At 33.8% G+C, this 17,353-nt stretch overlaps 1 protein-coding gene across 1 annotated transcript in view; it reads right to left on the bottom strand.

The window, feature by feature from the left end:
* LOC137399259 (potassium voltage-gated channel subfamily H member 5-like) overlaps positions 1–17,353 on the bottom strand; it is a 38,909-nt gene that overhangs the window by 7,444 nt on the left and 14,112 nt on the right. Inside the window, 5 exon segments of the mRNA XM_068085290.1 lie at positions 2,193–2,286; positions 7,809–8,008; positions 8,795–8,974; positions 9,959–10,187; positions 15,231–15,347. Of these exon segments, the coding sequence (XP_067941391.1) occupies positions 2,193–2,286; positions 7,809–8,008; positions 8,795–8,974; positions 9,959–10,187; positions 15,231–15,347 (820 nt within the window).

Below are 17,353 nucleotides of genomic sequence, written 5' to 3'. Positions count from 1 at the left end.
ATTCCTGGGCTTTAGTTGTTCGGTTGGTTGCCAAACTAAATTGGTTGGCCCCAATTATTTTTATGCAGAATTTGGTTTTGCAGTTCATTTAGTTCTACAGATAATCTGCATGTCAGTTTGAACCTAATTTGAGGCCAAGTAACCGCATTCTGCACAAAAGACTCGTACGTTCATAGACAGCTCTTTAGGGATGAGAGGGAAGGCTAATGTAACCTATGAACGTGCTGGCAGGTTAGCTACTAGCTGTGTAGTGTTTATAGCTTTGTGATTTTAAGGTCACGTTCCCCCGTGTGATATTTATTTAAATATAGTTTTTTGCACCAGCTTCGAGTGCAAAAATGTATCTTAAATCAATAAACTTCGTTTTATGATTGTTCAAAAATGTTCAGCTATTATCCATCTCAGCAAAAAGGTTTGTATCAAAAGAACTAGCAAAATTGAACTTTATCCATTTCGTCTTATTTGTCATTATTATCATCGACTGGATATAGAACATGTTCTATGTCCGAGAACAACACTCTCGCATAACCATTGGCTAGATGTTATTGCTATTAACTGAGCAAACCCCTGTAAGTGATTCTAATAAGTGCACCATGAATGCAGTGAGAATGCTGATTACTCGTTATCTACTTCTATGGAACTCGTGGGTCTAGCAGCCTACAGTCATACCGTGGCACATGCCGGTCCTCTTTTATCCAACACTCAAGAACTTTCTTAGAAAACATGAGATTTTATCAAATTTGCTGAGCTCTCATTACATGTACATTTGAACCTTTGTAGACCTAAAGTTTTGCAGCTAAAAGGTTGAGGGTGTGATTAATTGGAAATGGTTTTACAATAATTATTATTTCACTAGTACTTTGGCTGCGCAGAAAGAGAGAAAGAGAGAGAGAGAGAGATCCTCAGGGGTACCCCAAAAGTTCAAAGAGTAGGCATATGCCCTACTGTAATCGAACAAGGGAACACGAACAATTAGTGCAGATGGTAGCCTGAATGCAAATCTGAATGTCACGAGTTTGCATCAGGTATGATGCATTCTTTTTTGCAACCTCCAATGGTGGTTTCAGACGGACGAGTAGACGGACAAAAAGATGGACGAACAGATGGATGAACAGACAAACGAACAGACGGATGAACAGACAGATGAACAGACACAGCTCTTGTTATAGGAAAGACTACACAAACATGACTTCATTTATTTCTAAACTGACTAAACCCTTCCTGCTTCGAGTCTCCTTAGCTATCATAATATTTGCTTTTTAGCAGTCTTTAATTTATTTTTTAATTTATTTTCTTTTTCTATTAATTTTGTAATTAATTACAAATTAATTAATTACTATCAATTTTAGCAGTCTTTAATTTGTTTTTTAATCAATTTTCTTTTTTCATTAATTTTTTAACTAATTACCAATTAATGAATTACTATTAATTTTAGCAATCTTTAGTTTATTAAAAAAACACGAACTTGTTTTTCCTACTAACAGGTATATTTTTATTTTATACTGAGAACATGCAAATTGTTAGTAGGCCTACATTGTTATGTATATTAGTATGTTGTTATGTTTATATTAAAAGTAAAATATGTTTATTGTTATCTTTATCTATTATTGTCTATTGTCTATATATATACAGTATTTCTCAAAGTATGTTCGGGTGTCGTATGTCTGTCTGCATTCCGGCTATAGCTATTATTAGAATTGCCTAGCCGGGCAACAGCTAGGTCATTGCCTACAAGCATTTGAAGCTTACTAACTACCTAGGTTAGTAGAGTTTTTTATTGGCAATGTTCCAGGCCATTTGGCAATGGCCTGCCACTTGCTGGAGAGTTGCCTGCCAGCAAGTGGTAAGCAAATCTCATCACTTCTCATTGTTTATAAGCTGATTTTTAATACCCAGGCAAACCGGGAGGCACAGCTAGTGATATTTTATGCATCTGTACATCATGAAAGGGAGCTCATTAAATCTTTTCTTGTGTAATATTACTTGGTTTTAGGTAAACCTGCTTTCATCTTCCATCGCATGTTCCATGATCATATTCGATAGCAACGTCTGAGCCATTACACTAGGGATATACATGCAGGCATTAAATTTTCTAAAAATAATGCTTTTTCTAAAGTTCAGTCTGTGACTTTGTCTGACCAACCTGTGCAGAATGTTGAAGTGCATAGCTAAAGCTCTCAAGCACCCTTCGCTGGCAAGTCTGAAGCTAGTATGCTCATAGAAGACTTTCCGGTTGAGATGAACACTGATATCAGCCCTCATGTCTTTCGGACAGTAGTCCAGCACCTACAAAATCCAGAAATGAAACTTCACCAACTGTCAGTTTGTTACAAAATCTTGAAGTTGTCTCACCAAAATAGAAGTATTCAAGCATTCTAATCTTATAAACATTTTCTCATCGACTAGGCATTAGTATGTATTGATATTCTTTTGTTAGGATTTTACAGACATTTTTACTACAAAGAAAACAGCATTGATTTTAGGAAAATGCAAGCAAAGAGATCTTCCACGTTTTATACGCTTGTAGTTGTTAATATGTGCTCAGTTGACAGAGAGAGCATGTTCTTGAAGATACTGAAGAGGTTAAGACTTCATTACTGTAGCTTGCCTATCAGAGGCAAACGAGAATTATACAGTGTTGTTAAACAGTGTTTGAACACTAGTTATTATAATACTAGATGAATGCCCAGCATTGCACGAGTAATAAAAAAGTTTTTGTACAGAAAATTTACTTTTAATCAACATATTCAACATTTGCGATTTTAACTTTTAAATGAAGGTGTTTGTTTATTTGTGTACTGTGATATTTATGTTTACTGTGTTTATTTCTTTGTAATTCACACTGTACCGGTTGCAGTGCCTACTACAGATCTATACTGACTACAATAGTCTTGTAGGCTATACGAGTTTAAGTATTTTTTATGTATGGGCATGCATTTTTTTTCTGGTGATGCTTCGTATGGCTTTTTGCATCACGCTAGCTGCAGTATTCAATGTAGAACCAAGAAAAAGTTGGCATGTGTTCCAAGTATGTGCCCAATTTATTCTATAGTATAGCCTGTTGGACGGTGTAACGTATTGGATAAATGGATGTTCGCAGAACTGGAGGTTGTGAGTTCAAATCCAGTTCAATTCGGGTTTCTTATCCTTAAAACGCTATAGCTATAGCTAGACAAATGGATGTATGGACAGACAAACAAAATTTGAGATTTATATATATATATATATTGTATATATATATATATATATATATATATATATAGATTAAAATAATAATAATAAACAAAAAATAAATAAAATAATAAAATAAAGAAAAGTTATTAAACAGTTTGAAGACACATTCCGAGAAATGCATGGAAACCATTTTCTTATGTTTAATGTAAAAATCCATGTAATTTAGCTTTTAAGAGCTACTTTTTTCGCAAACACACGTTTTAACGAGGCGGCACCGCAAATTTCGTTATGCAATTTGTATAAACAAAGTGCCATGAACAGTGTTAATGTGAAAACAAAGCTACGCAAATGCATGATTAATGCGCAGAAAACCTCACATTTTGCAATGTTTTAAAAGATTGTTTTCAAATGTCTCTAAGCAAAACATGGACAAAACAAAGTATACAGGTGTAAAAGTTGTAAACGACGGAAAAGCATGCAGGCAATGCGAAAAAAGCTTTGTAGAAATACCAGCATTAAGCACAACATTCGAGGTTGACGGCATCATTACCCAGCTGACTATGAATTCATCAAGTGTCATAGTCCTACTTAGTTTTCAATTAATGCTTTTAAGATACCGCAAATGAATAAACTGAAATGGGAGAAGTTCTAATTGCTGACCGGGCGTGTCAGCACTTCTTTACAACTTTTTTATTAACTGAACACCTGGATGTTGTTTACTTTGGTCCAAGTTAGTCGACAAACAATTAATTAATTAGAGCCTTTTAACCTGTTTACATTGCAGTTTGACATTATGACATCATGACTACATCACTGCACAAGGTTTTCACATAGTAATAGCAGTATTTTAGTAAATGCGTTCCTGATTGTCACACCCTAGCGACTAACTTATGAACTACAAAATCATGTTTATGATGGTCAAGCAGCTAAAACACCTCTATATTAATAAATCCAATTTAATCCTTATGTCTGTCTGTTAGTCCACATAAACACTATGCATTTCCACGTTTTCTGCCTGTTTTTTTTTAAACTTCACACACATATGCTCTGTGCTTTCTGTCAAGTCGCCAAAAATATTTGGCGTCAAAAGTTTGTCTAACTTTTGAGAATCAGCCTATTAAACGCACACCTGCAGGCTATCTGATTGCAAGTCAATGCAAGTCTTGGACATGGCCGGGCGTACTGCCGGTATATTACAGTTAGGAAAAGCAACGGTTTTCTGGCCAGCATTTTAACTCTAGTAAATACCTATCTATCTTGTGCAGATCATGTTATACCTCTCCTACTATCTTTTTCTGATACAACCTTTAACATCAGCATTGAGAAAAATTACTATTTAGCATGCAACTTGTACTTATGAGAGTTTAAGCAGCACAGTTCATGCAAAGGTCAACTGTGCAAACTACAGTATCAGTTGTTGGTATAGTCAGACATGTTGCATTGTGGCATGAAAATACAATTGTGCAATATTCATTAGATATTTGAGTGTACATAATAAAATGTAACAATGATTTACATAATTTTTAAACCAGTAGCTAATATGAAGAAGACAAACTCGGAATCGAAAATTATTATTTTTATTAACTTTTATTCTTATTTTAACAAAAGATTACAAAATTAATTAAAATTCTTGATTAAAAAGAAGACTATTACCTATTTTTATAAACTTGTATTTCATAATTGTAAATATAAATACATTAGAAATTCCACTGTCATACAGCCCACGACCAAAGTGATATTGGAAAAAAAAAGGGTACTGATGGTTGAGAAATGCAATATTAGCAGTCAAATGGCACTGCAGTACAATAGGATAACTGCAATGGCAGCTGTAATGTACTGGGTGTGGGTGTTATTATATACAACAAATAGCAATAATGAAACGAAAAGATCATATGTTTATATCTCTCCCCCTGCAATAGGAGAAATGCAGTATTGACCAATATTAGAAGTAAATGCACTGATATTATTAGAATAACCACTATTATAAATATAGTAATAATATAAAACCAATGCACAATTTTGTTTACATTTCAAAACGTCATAGCTAACAATATCACGAAGTTGTGATATTTATATAGATTTTTAGAAAATCTGTACTACGTAGTCATTGTTCTGTAGTCATCCAAACATATAATTAATTATTGTAATAATCTCATAAGAACCGTTAGAAAAAATATCATCGTCATTTCCTTTACTTACACTGTGTTGGACATCAGTTAGAATACCAAAGTACTAAGTTACTTTGAAATCGGCAAGAATGAAACGATTTCAGTACTCCTACGTTAATTACAGAAACCTTCGGCAATTGGACAATGCTATAGACTGGTGAAATGTGCACATTACTTTTTTCGTGAAATGCGTACGACTTAATCGTTCTATTCTCTGTCGCTTGGCGTTTTAATTTCAGGTTTTAACTTTAATAAAAGTGAGGCTTAGCAAGTTTTAATAACGATTTTCAGCCAAATAAATCTGTCTATTTATGTATAATCCGATCAGATGTGTTAGTTTTAGGAATTTGCAGTAACCTTTCAAAGGCTTGGTAACATATTTAAATAGGTTTGTATGCGTTTTGTATCATTATTATACTTAAACGACTTTGCAGAAAAATAGTTAAATTTGTTGATAAGATTTCGTTACAAGGGTTTGGTGACGGCCGTTAACGGATAATTTTTCGGGAGTTGTGTGCACATGTGCATTTATCATAAATCTCCCAAACCAATTGCTTCGCTCGTGTTTGGTCGTGGGACAAAAGCAATCGTTGTTTTATTTTTTCTCATCAATACCAAAATAAATGCAGTTTGAATTTTAGTAATTTTAGTCAATTTGGTATTTTATTGTAAACCAGCATGATTAAGCTGATTTTTTCAAATCCAAAATTTTTAAATTCAAATTCAGGCAGCTATTGTGGTGTCAAAGAATTCACAAGCAATAAACAGCATAGAGTTCAATTAGCGTGGGAAGGCAGTTGCTACCTTTAGAGTTTAGACTAATTGAATAATTCAATAGGTCTATACTTGAGAGCATTTATGAGCACCTATATAATCCCCTACAAGTGTCAAGCAGATCATTAAAAAATCGAGTAAGGCAATACAAGATCGCGTGTGAAAATAGGTTATCGTTCGCTGTGACACCCTCACTTATATCTATAAGTGGAAAGCAGTTACAATGCATAACTTAGACTTTGTTTTGCAGCGGTTTCTTGCCAGCTGTTTTTATGAGTGCCAATAGCTTATGTTTAACAATTTTGGTCATTTCATGTAAATAAATACTAAAAAAGTAATTAAAAAAGCTATTTTTGATCACTCAGACATTTTCTAGATGTGTATAATGTTGTGGAGCATAAGTCTAATATAATTATATTTAAACACTTATATTAAAATAATAAAAATTTGATCAACTTTTGTTTTTAATTTTAATACTTTCAATAATTAAAAAGAGCTGCATATTGAGTTTCCTTGTTTTTAGCTTTAATATAAGCGATTATAAATAGCAATTATTTGCATTGAGTGTCTCTTCACGAGCTCCTCTTTAGCTATAGCCTTGAAGGCACGAAAGGGAATCAATAGACGACAAACGCGCCTATAATCAGAAATGGAGGTCGTCATTGTATTAATTGTGTTCTATTTATATCATTCATATCATCCCACTTTGCGCAATGAATGCTCAGAAAATGATTGCTACAATAAATCGGATTTTTCCTTCACAACCTCATAGAACAATACATCGGAACAAAGGCATTCTAGTGCGAGATTTGTGTTATAAAGTTGGGATCAATTATGTTGATCTTATGAGATGCAATTCTTTTTCTTCATCAACAAGCAAGGCTTGCTATTTTTAGATGTTTCATAATGCTGTGACTTTGTATTCATTTTAGTCACGCTGCTGAACACATGGCGTTTTTTCTTCCGCAAGTACAGCAAAATAAACTAACATTCAAATCGATTTTGAAAACTCGCCCAACTTGACACTTCGTTATATGGAATTTTTTACATAGTAAAAAGCAATAACTTCACATAAATCTTTTACGTTATCTCGAAATAACGTGGTAGGATGTATACGTTATAGGAGCCTCTAATGTATATTTTTTTTTTTAAACTATAATCAAATTATCGAAAATTTATCTGACTCAACCCTTAAAAATATCATTGAAATAGAGTTGGTCTCCATGGCAACCTATGCTCGTGTGACAAGTTTGAGTAAAAACAAGACATCTGGCTATCAAACCTCCGTTACAACTATGTATTTTTTATTATTCGTGGATGCGTTTCTATGTTACGGCCACAGTTGGGGTTGCCTTTACTCTATTGGAGTTTTTATTGTAGTTTCGTATAAAAACAAAACATGGTTGTCTCAGCCATATGCTTCATAGCATTATTTATTTTGGTGGTGGGTTGTTGTGTTATTCAGAAGAATGAATGTACAGGAACTCCAGCTAAGTAGGGTCTGTTTAATCAAAATCTAATTCAGGGAATTTCAGCCAAGCATTTTAGCTGAAACAAGAGTAAAGACCTCAAGTTTTTAGTCTCAAAACATAGGTTTTGTCAGACGTTTCTGCTATCAACATGATTTAAAATTTTTGTTGAAGTTCTAGAAACATTTATGTTTCAAAAGCACAACATTAAATCAATTCCTACCTTTTCTGTGTTTATGCCTTTAGTGATAACCCAGGTAGAAACGACGTAGTCCAATACCCTTTCCGAAAGTTCTTTAGGTACGTCATGCAGTTTCATGAAATCTTTTACGCTGTTCAACATTTCATGGTATCGAGAGGTTGTTGACATAATTTGTTGGATTATCGTAGTCACATTTCCAAAGATTGCAGCGTAAAACAGTGCTAAAACAGACCAGTTTAGCTCAGAGTATTGCCTCAAAGTCATTCTATCATTATGACAGGATTCATAAAATGCGAGCATTTTTAAGTTCAATTATATTAGAGATGCATTCCTTGTTCCAATAACTGCTTTTTAATGGCTGTAGATTAATAACTGCTCTTCGCCATTTTTCTGGTTATAATCCCATATGTCCAGCCTAAAGTATTTTTGCAAAATAGTTACTTCTGGTTAGAACATCTGCGTTTTTTCTCTGATTAAAAAAGGTGTGATAGTTGTTAAGTTACGAGTTTAGAAATAAGAGTTCATCAGTTTAGTTGCCAAGTGTTGAGTAGACTAGGTCTTCAGCTACCAACTAGGCATCTATGCTAGCAATGTCTTGTTTATTTACTTTTGACTGATTCAATTTCAAATATGCCACATTATCCAATTCTTCATAATTGTATAGGTCTAGTATTTAGCAAGCTAATAAACCCGAGAGACCGGTCAGCTGCAGTTGGCAGCAAAATGAGTTACTGGATTTTCTCAGCAAACAGTAGCTGCCACCACTCACACCTGGGCTGCCACTACATTCGCTATCATATAGCCAGGCCAGAGAAGCAAATATTTGGCAATTCTACTAAAGTTAACTTTTAATAGTTTCAAGTTAAACAATTCCGTATCAGGTTAAACAGAATCATTAGTAGTTTCTGCGTCTCATTGTATGTCCAGCTGGCTGTTACTACTTACATCCACCAATCAGTTGACTGTTACTACTTACATCCATTAATCAGTTGACTGTTACTACTTACATCCACCAATCATCATGAGACATGTGAAAAGTCGTTCACTGTCAGTGTTCGCGCTGACATTGCCAAACCCAACGCTTGTCATGCAACTGATGGTAAAGTAGAGAGCAGTTATATAAGCGGACAAGGGTTTGGGACCACCTGTTAGTTCTCCAGTTGTGTTCGAGTAATAATAAAATGCATCTACAATGAAGAGACAATCAAAAGTCTCTCAAATATCGCTTTAGGAAAAATATACAAATGGTACAATGTAAATGCTCAGGTTCCTTGCTTTACCAGCTTATGAAGGTGAAAAGGACCAAAAAGATGGAGCTGTAGGTAATTGAATATATAGATTATGTCTATGTAGCTTTTATTTTGTAAAAATATCAAGGATTTTTCCCGCTGTACTCCCACAGCTATATTGATAGATTAGTCTATTATAAATAACACTACCATAATGCTATCTGTACATCACAGCACTAGCAATGAAGTTATTTAAAGATTTTACTGCTATTAATGCAGCTACAGGATAGCACCACATTAACTATAAAGCTATCAGAACATCACAACAATAGCAATAGAGCTATTTAAATAACCCAACACTAGCAGTAGAGTTATGAGAATATTACAGCACTAACAATATACAGTATTCTAAATATCATAACAGTGTCAATGATTTTATCTGGATAGTATAGTTAAACTTTCTATACATTGGCCAAAAAACAATTTGAATGGAGTATTCTGCGTATCATACCATTAGCAGTAAAGTTATCTCATGATGCTAGTCTATCAATAAAGTTGTCTAAATATCACTGCACCATTAACAACATAATCAAAATTCCAATAGGCGATACATCGCTATCGACTAGTGACTTCTGAATGATTTAACGTTCTTGTCATCAAATTTTAAATAAAGTATCCCACCACAAAATGTACGTAGATATGTGGTTTTATTGATGTACCGGACTGTTTATGACATAAGAAAGTCAACAATCATGAATTTTCATTTTCAGTTTTATTTAGCTAATTATCATAATGAAAGAAAGAAAGATTTCAATTTTTCTGACAGAAAAGTGGCTCTAGTTTTTGTTGATACCCAAATCTGTGCATCTTGTAGCAGTGCCGAGGAATAATACAGGACCGATAAAAGGAAATAGTGAGTACTGATATGTCCAAGGTTCTTACCGCTACGTTCGGCTAACTGGTTGAGCCAGCTAGCTGAGTAAATGCTGACTTCTGAGATGCCGATATAGTACCAGCCACACGCCAGCCAGTGTGAAAGAAGGCAGAATATCAGAACTATTAGCACCAGTATTGCTGCACCATATTCTATGTAGTGATCTAGTTTCCTCGCCACACGCCCGAGTCGTAGAAGACGAACCACTTTTAGCGCACTGAACAGGCTGCTGATTCCCTAAAAAATAGTATAAAGACTGACAAAGAAAATTGGAATGCTTTTAAAAGTTATGTTTTATGCTTATGCTGCATATGAACAACTATGATCAGAGCCTAAATGTCCTTAATGCTGAAGAGCTGACTTTATTCTTAGATTCTTGCTGTCCAAATACTCAGATTTCATCCCCAATCTGCCTGACTATCTATTACATTCCTACTTTCCCAGAAATTTCGCTACACCTTATCCAGACACCAACTTATACTTTCACAGCAATGACACCAGACACCAGTGATTCAGATACCAGACACCTCTTCTTTTGCACGACGTTGTTCCATAATATAGATTGGTACCTCTAATCTACATTAGAGAACAGCGTCATGCAAAAGAACTTTTTTTTCAACACTCATCATTTTACTTTGGTAGTTTTTTCTTTTTGTCTCGTGGTTTGATTTGCTTCAAACAACCTTGACCCTTGTAAACAAAGTTCGTATTTATCCAAGACTCAGCTATCTAGAGACAATGTGGCAGCTATTAGAGCGGCTAGCATTGTTCTGACACGAAGAAGTTAGAATCAAAATTTAGAATGCTCAAGGAAAAAAATTAAAGGTGGACTAGTTCTTGCTACATCTGCACATAATAAAATAGTTAACAAAACTGTTATACACTTTAAGATGACTTGTTGATTTTTATCGATTTATTTTAGTAAATACAATGCTGTTGCTTATACCAAGTTTTATGTATAGATGCTTACACATACATACTTTGTATAAAGATTGCATACACTCTTTTTGTACTACTTTTATAAAATGAATAATAGGGATAAATTTTTAGTTTTTTTCTCGTTAAAGCTTTAAAAATGCTGATGTTTTATAACAAATATATCGATCAATCTAAAGATGCTAATAATTTTAATATTTATAATCTTTATTATATTCTTTTACATAATTTGTTATTTAAAATTATTTATTATTTTTATAATTTATTTTTTTATGTATAAATAATTCTAATACATTGATTGTGGTCTTTATTTAAATTAAATAAATTTAGTTATTCACCTTGCAACAGTGTTTGTAATGGATGAAATGCGATAAAAATATCTCTCTTAGACAAATACTCCTTGATTTGCACGTGAGGTTCTTTTGAGTGGAATAGGAAATAGAGAAGAGAAAGTCTGATGTTGGCTCGCAGACTAGCAATACTAACAGCTCCTTCAGTTGTTTTCACATCATTGAAATTCTTAGATACTAAAAATAGTCTTTTGTATATGTTAAGGTCAGAAATTATGCCAAGAACAGTGGCGCTAAATTATTCAGAACTCCAGTTATTTTCACCTTATTAGCTATGCCCTACTCAATGACCTCGTAAAACTTAGAAAATTGTTGCATAATTTATTTCATTGAGCTGTTAGTGAGGGGGCTAGTAAATTTTCATTGATCAACATGATATACATGATGCACAATCTGTGTCCTTTTTATCGATTGTGTCTGTTGTTTTTTTAGCTCAATGATCCTCTCATAAAAGCATTTTCGATTCTTAAAAAACAGCTACATTGCATTTTCAACCACAAGTTTTCATTAGTATAACTTTTTAAGTTTCTGTAAAATATAATTTAACCCTGAAGCTATTAGGAAGTTTATCAACGCTTCTTTTTTGTTGTGATATTGTTCAACCATTTATTGTCTTGTAATCATTAGCTCGTTTCTAAAACAGTTCAGGTCGAAATGTAGACTAGGCCATTGTCTTGTAACAAGAATCGTTCGCAGTCAGAATATAGTAACTGTCTTTTTATGATTCTTGAAGAGAGCGTTAAATCATATGTAAATAGTACATAACAACCCATTCTCTCTACAACAATTTGTTGTGAAGGCCCAAAAGACGGGATGAGCAGGATATTGATTCTATAGAAACTGGTTAATGCAATGGCTCAAAGGACAAGCTTCTTATAGCAAACAGCTCAGTCCTATATTATCGCATCAGCAATCGTTGCTAGGGAAGAAAAACAATCCTATCCCCGAGTGTTTCAGTTTTCTATACTGTATATGTGTGTCACTCTAAAATAATTTCTGTTTAATTACCGGTCAATAACCTCAAATAATAGCTCAAAATTGAATATTTTAATTTTTAATGGTTTTGCAGAAAAGCTAATTAGAAAACTCATTTCTATTGAATGTTTAACAATGCCATCACTAGGTTACTGTTCTATTCAAGTATCTGGAACGTATGTTCCTAGTCAAATAAGTGCAATTGTTTAGATCTGTTTGATAGGAATTGATTAAATGAGATGTTCTTTTTTATATTTTCTGTAGCTACTGTATATGTAGTGGTTTTGAAAGGCATGGCTTTAGCTTGACCACTTTGAAAACCATTTACCTCAAATGCCAACAAAGTTATGGCATGAGTTCATACACACATTTAGACCGCTTTGCAAACACAAACATACAAGATACGCCATTCAACTTCAATATTTATAGCAAGTAAAAACTATGGTTCCTTTCTCAAAAGCAAAAACATAGAATATAAAACTACAATGTATGTGCTGTGCTTTTTTAGTAGCAGTGTGCTTTTTTAGTAATTTTCTATTAAGAAATGTGATGTCTACCAATGATTTTCTTTAGCCGCAATAGCCGCTTGATGTTTCATTTTTTTAAAGTTTTTTAATAGCCCATCATGTTGAAATCTACACACTGAAATTGCTAAAAATCAGACACATTTATGCTTTTATCAACTTGTCATCACTCCAGTTCCACCTAATAATGCATGTCAGTTTACTGTATTGCTGCTAGCAATTAGCGAAACAATAGATAAAAACAACCTAGAGGTATTCATGTCTGCAGAAATATTATTAAGGGGTCTGGATATTATACTGCAAGTACTCACATGAACAAAGTTCAAATGCAGGCTGATAATAGCAATAAGTTTGTGAAGTAACGAAATGTGTAAGTATTCATTTAATGTTTTTGTATGATAAGCAAAGCAGAAAACGTTTATTAGTTTCTGTAGCAATGTTAGTGTAAAAGATGAGCAGAATTTGACTAGCGGATGTTGATTCACCAGAACAGACTGGTTGCCAGCTGCTAAACCATTATTCTGTCAATATAGCATGCATTTTTATAATGGAAAAGCTTTATGTTTTCATTTTCTGGTAGCACTACTAATTAAAATTTAAAAATTTGTCTCTGACTCACCTTTAATATGGTAATAAAGTTAACCTATCAAGAATTGAATGACGTGTTACACTTTTGACAAAATGTCATTAAAGCTTGCAAATTAGAATTTGGAAGCTTCAATTACACATGCGCTTGCAATAGTGAATTTTTGGAGAGCATGTTTATTATTGTTGATAAAAAGAAGTAACAAAAGTATTTGCAAACTTTAAGAATTGAGAGCTTTTTATTTATGGTATCTTATTTATAGCATGCTTAAATTGGAGTTTAAATCCCAACCTTCTAGCTATGTAATAGCAAGTTCAAAGGTTAGTCAAATACTTATTCCCATGATTGATTTTTAACAAATCATAGAGGTTCAAAATTATTTTTTTATTATATTATTATTTAAACTTAGACACTATATGTCAAACCATTAATTTGGTTTTAGTGGCTAACTGTTTCTCTTTTTTTGTTTTACTACTGTTGTAAGACATAAAATTTATATTTGAAATGAAATTATTGCCAATAAATAATATCAGCGATAAATTAAAAACTAAAGAACTTTCATTTTTGCTAATTTTCAAAGTGCTGTAAAGGTTTGCAAAGACTGTAGAACAAACAAAGTACCTAATGCTAATAGGAGCAAGCAGTTGAAGAAGTTGACTACCTGAAACTTGATTAACCATGTAAATTGTTTGCTCTACTAGTATTTTACACTTGTTGATATGGTATCAATAGTTGTATTGAACCGTTGAAATTAAGAATGTTGCAGAGCTAAAAAAACTTCACAGATCTCAAAAATTAGCCTAAATTATTATCAGTGTTTTTGAAAGTTAAAATTTCTTTTAATACCAGAAGGCCAGAGACACAAACTAGCATTAATATTCTACTCTCTACACACTTCTGTTATCCGTTCTGGAATGCCGGAGTTGTTCACAAGACCAGCATTCTGCGCTAGTATTTTGAAGGAGCCATGCTGTTAGAATCATTTTTAGAATTTGAGTTTTTCATTTGGTGTGATAGAAATAAAAAGTCCTAGAATTAAAATTTAACAAAATTCTTAGCAAAAGGTAGGAGTCGCAGTGAACGGAATTACCGTTTCAGTTTGGTACAGATAAGAGTGCATAATCTGAAGTCAGCTATGTTTTTAATACTAGCAAAAAGTAGTCATAGGAGTAAACAGAATGACTGTTTTAACTTGTTGGAGAAAAGAGTGCATGAGCTGAAGTCAGTAAGGTTGTTACGTGTAATACAAACATATTTGCCCTTCAGTTATTATAGGAATGTAATAAACTCAGCCATTGCTTTCAAAATCAAAATACATTGAACAGTAAAAGTAATGGCATGCTTCTGTCATGTGGTGACAATGCTTGGTAGTGTTCTCATGTTCTCGTAGAGTATCACACCGCCAGGACTAGTTTTTTATAAGCCATTCTTGGGTGGTCCTAACACTTATCATAGGTTTTTTCTGAAACTGTCAGCTTTACATGAAGGGATGCGTTTTGCAAGAAGTCCAGTCTGACAGAGCCAGGTAGGCATTTCACTTGCCCAATGAGTCAGAATCATGGGCATATTAAAAAAAAAATTTAACGTGCCCATGTTGTCAGTGCGGTACACGAAGCCTCCAAGTTATGGTCTAGATCCGAAAGACCCAACAATTTAGAGTTGCAAGCTTGCTGAGAGCTTGTTGTCAGATCGGCATTAAGCAGAGCTCAAAACCACCAACCCCTTGGTTGACAGTCAAAGACGCTACCACTAGGTCACCCTGACACCCAACAAAATTAAATAGTATAACTGCTAAAAAGCAAAAGGGAGTTTATAGAGAGCTATTGTAAAGATGAGGATACTGCAATAATATTAGCTGTCCCTATTTTAAGAGTATCACAGTGTTTTCTAGCAATTTATGCCTACTTACTTCAGACTCCTGATGTTGGAAAGCATTGAAGACATCGTATGGCAAGCATGATACAAGGTCAACAATGAACCAAGACTTGATATAGTTCATTCTGATGATTCGTGGATCGCTGATCACCTGGAAACGTGTGAAAGCTCGTATGAAAGAATTGGAAACGTAAGCCCACAAAGATAAGTTGTTGATGTCATTATGAAAATTAGGAGTAAAACAAAAAAGGAGCGTACAAAAGGTTTATAAGTATAGGCCTGTGTTATGTCTGGATCGATAAAACAACAATTAACCGTACGAAAATTCTACAAAAACTGTTTTGGTATCATTAGATCTAGGATTGCAACTATTTGAAGACTACGGTGGTGTGAAAAATAAACGAGCCGTATTAGAATTAGGACCAGTTTCAATAAATATTGTATCGTAGTTACTAGACAATTCTTTAAGGCTGCACTTATTATATATCAAAATGAAGGCATGAGTCTCCTCTATTCAGATATTCTATTAAAAGTACATTTAATGTGGTTTATCACTTAAAGTTCAGACTTGTGCTGCTTGCTACCACAAAAAACTGAAAATCAGTAATTGAAATTTATAGCAACTTCAAAGACAAAGTTTTCTATTCAGCAAAATTCATTTTAAGTTTTCTTTTGATGCATACTTTGTATGGGTTTTACTCAACAACAAGAGTTTAATGAGAGATTTCATCACCTCGAGTGCTGAACAGTTGTTAAGATAAAGTTTTATAGGGTTGTTCGTTTATCTTTCGCGCCACCATATGATGCCATATTTGAATTTTTTAAAAGAAATTGCACAGCAGGTTCAATCACCATATGTAATCTCATTTTTATACAAATTTTTTTTAGGGGGCAGCCATGGTCAATTGGTTATGACATCGCTTTATGATTAGTTGACTTATGGGCTGACTTGTGTTCTTTGAGTCACACAAGGACCACTGATGATGTTACGAAGGGCATCCAACTACAATCGCTGCTGTTCTACATCCGTCCAGAGTCTGTAGACCTGGCATAAAAAAGGCCCAGCGAGCTTTCTCACAGAGATATCAGGTTATAAGTCATCTATGAGTTAATAAAATAATTAACCAAAAATGAGAAACTGCACTACATCACCAGTTGGTTCACCTGATATTGTTTCTATAAACCATGATCATATACAGAATTGGCAACAAATTGGCAGCGCAGTGACAAATGGTAAATTGCCCATGTTTTTTAATGCTTTTATATAAGATAATATAATTTCTATCCAAGATTGAAAAATAGTAAATTAGGTTTTGCTGGTGATCTTTATTGTTTTTTTAAAGTTTAAATGAAAAAAAAACCAAAGAAAAACTCATTCTTTGCTTTTATCACGGAGATAAGGAATTTCGGACAAAAATGTTGTTTATACAATGTTGTAGCTAGTACCAGTTTTTTATACCAGAGCTGAATTTGATGTAACTTTCATATTGAGATCAAATTTGAAAACTGCTTCACCAGTATGTAGTAGAACTATCTAAATGATTGCAGAAAGTAAGCAAGCCATACACCGTAAACTGTGCAAAATCTAGCAAAGTTCCATCTCATCTATTTTTTCCCTAATTTCTTCTAGGTCTGCAATATTTTATAAGTTGGTTTTTTACATAAATTGTTCAGCATTAACTGTTTGAAACAACAGCGCAAACTGGCTTTTAAATCAGGTTTGGAAAGAAAGTAGTCACGTAGGTTCAGTAACAACTCAATGCCAGTTTTTAAAGAGGTTAAAGTCTGCCATGACTTAAGACTAATAGTAGTACTAGTGGGGGCGAAGGATCGAAAAGGTCAGAGGAGCTCCTCTGGGAGCCAATGGGCAGCTAGCTAGAGGCAGTATTTCAATAAAACCACCCAACAGAAAGCAACGGCAACCCACTGTTGAAACCTATCAAGATCGTTCATGGTTATAGGAAATGGGGAGAACCATGATCGCCTACATCATCACAGGAGATGGTACATAGGAGAGAGTGTAGAACTAGTACTAACATTATGTGTATATATAAACTACAACTAACTAGCATGTCTTAGTACACAAGTATAATGGCAGACAAAATTTTGGGTAACAATTAGACCAAGTAAGTTTAATAAATAGGTTTCACCCCCATT

Source organism: Watersipora subatra, chromosome 7, assembly GCF_963576615.1.
Source record: "Watersipora subatra chromosome 7, tzWatSuba1.1, whole genome shotgun sequence".
NCBI lineage: Eukaryota > Metazoa > Bryozoa > Gymnolaemata > Cheilostomatida > Watersiporidae > Watersipora > Watersipora subatra.
This window is presented reverse-complemented; position numbering and strand designations above follow the sequence as displayed.